General features: G+C 48.5%; 1 protein-coding gene across 1 annotated transcript in view; it reads left to right on the top strand.

The window, feature by feature from the left end:
• The window catches only part of LOC119585835 (major facilitator superfamily domain-containing protein 6-like), a gene marked incomplete at its 3' end in the record, with an annotated part of 10,744 nt that overhangs the window by 3,304 nt on the left and 7,036 nt on the right, over positions 1–404 (top strand). Inside the window, 1 exon segment of the mRNA XM_037934566.1 lies at positions 204–402. Within this exon segment, the coding sequence (XP_037790494.1) occupies positions 204–402 (199 nt within the window).

Consider the following 404-nt stretch of genomic DNA (forward strand, 5'->3'; position numbering starts at 1 on the left):
GTTGTTGGTGTTATGATATTTCTTGTTATGTGAGTGTCATTTTCCACTTTAGAGAAATATGTGGATACGATGAATGCATTCAAATGTTAATCAGACATTCTCGATCTCCATTTCTCTTAGTAACAAACCAGGGGGGGGGAATATCACCCATTTTCTCATTCCCCTAAATAATCTTTCATTCTACCCTCATTCCTCCCTCTCAGGTTTATTCGCCGACAAAACCGGCAACTACAGACTCGCCGTGTTCCTGAGTCTCTTGCTTTGTCTGGTTTTCCACATCGCCTTGCTGTACGTTCCTCCGCGCCTCGAGTCTGGGCTCACTCTCTCCTGCGGTCCCGATGGCCACGCGCTCTCCTCGCTCACGTGCGATCCCTGCGACCGCCTGAACGATACTGAACTGTCCC

Source organism: Penaeus monodon, chromosome 20 (assembly GCF_015228065.2).
Source record: "Penaeus monodon isolate SGIC_2016 chromosome 20, NSTDA_Pmon_1, whole genome shotgun sequence".
Classification (NCBI taxonomy): Eukaryota; Metazoa; Arthropoda; class Malacostraca; order Decapoda; family Penaeidae; genus Penaeus; species Penaeus monodon.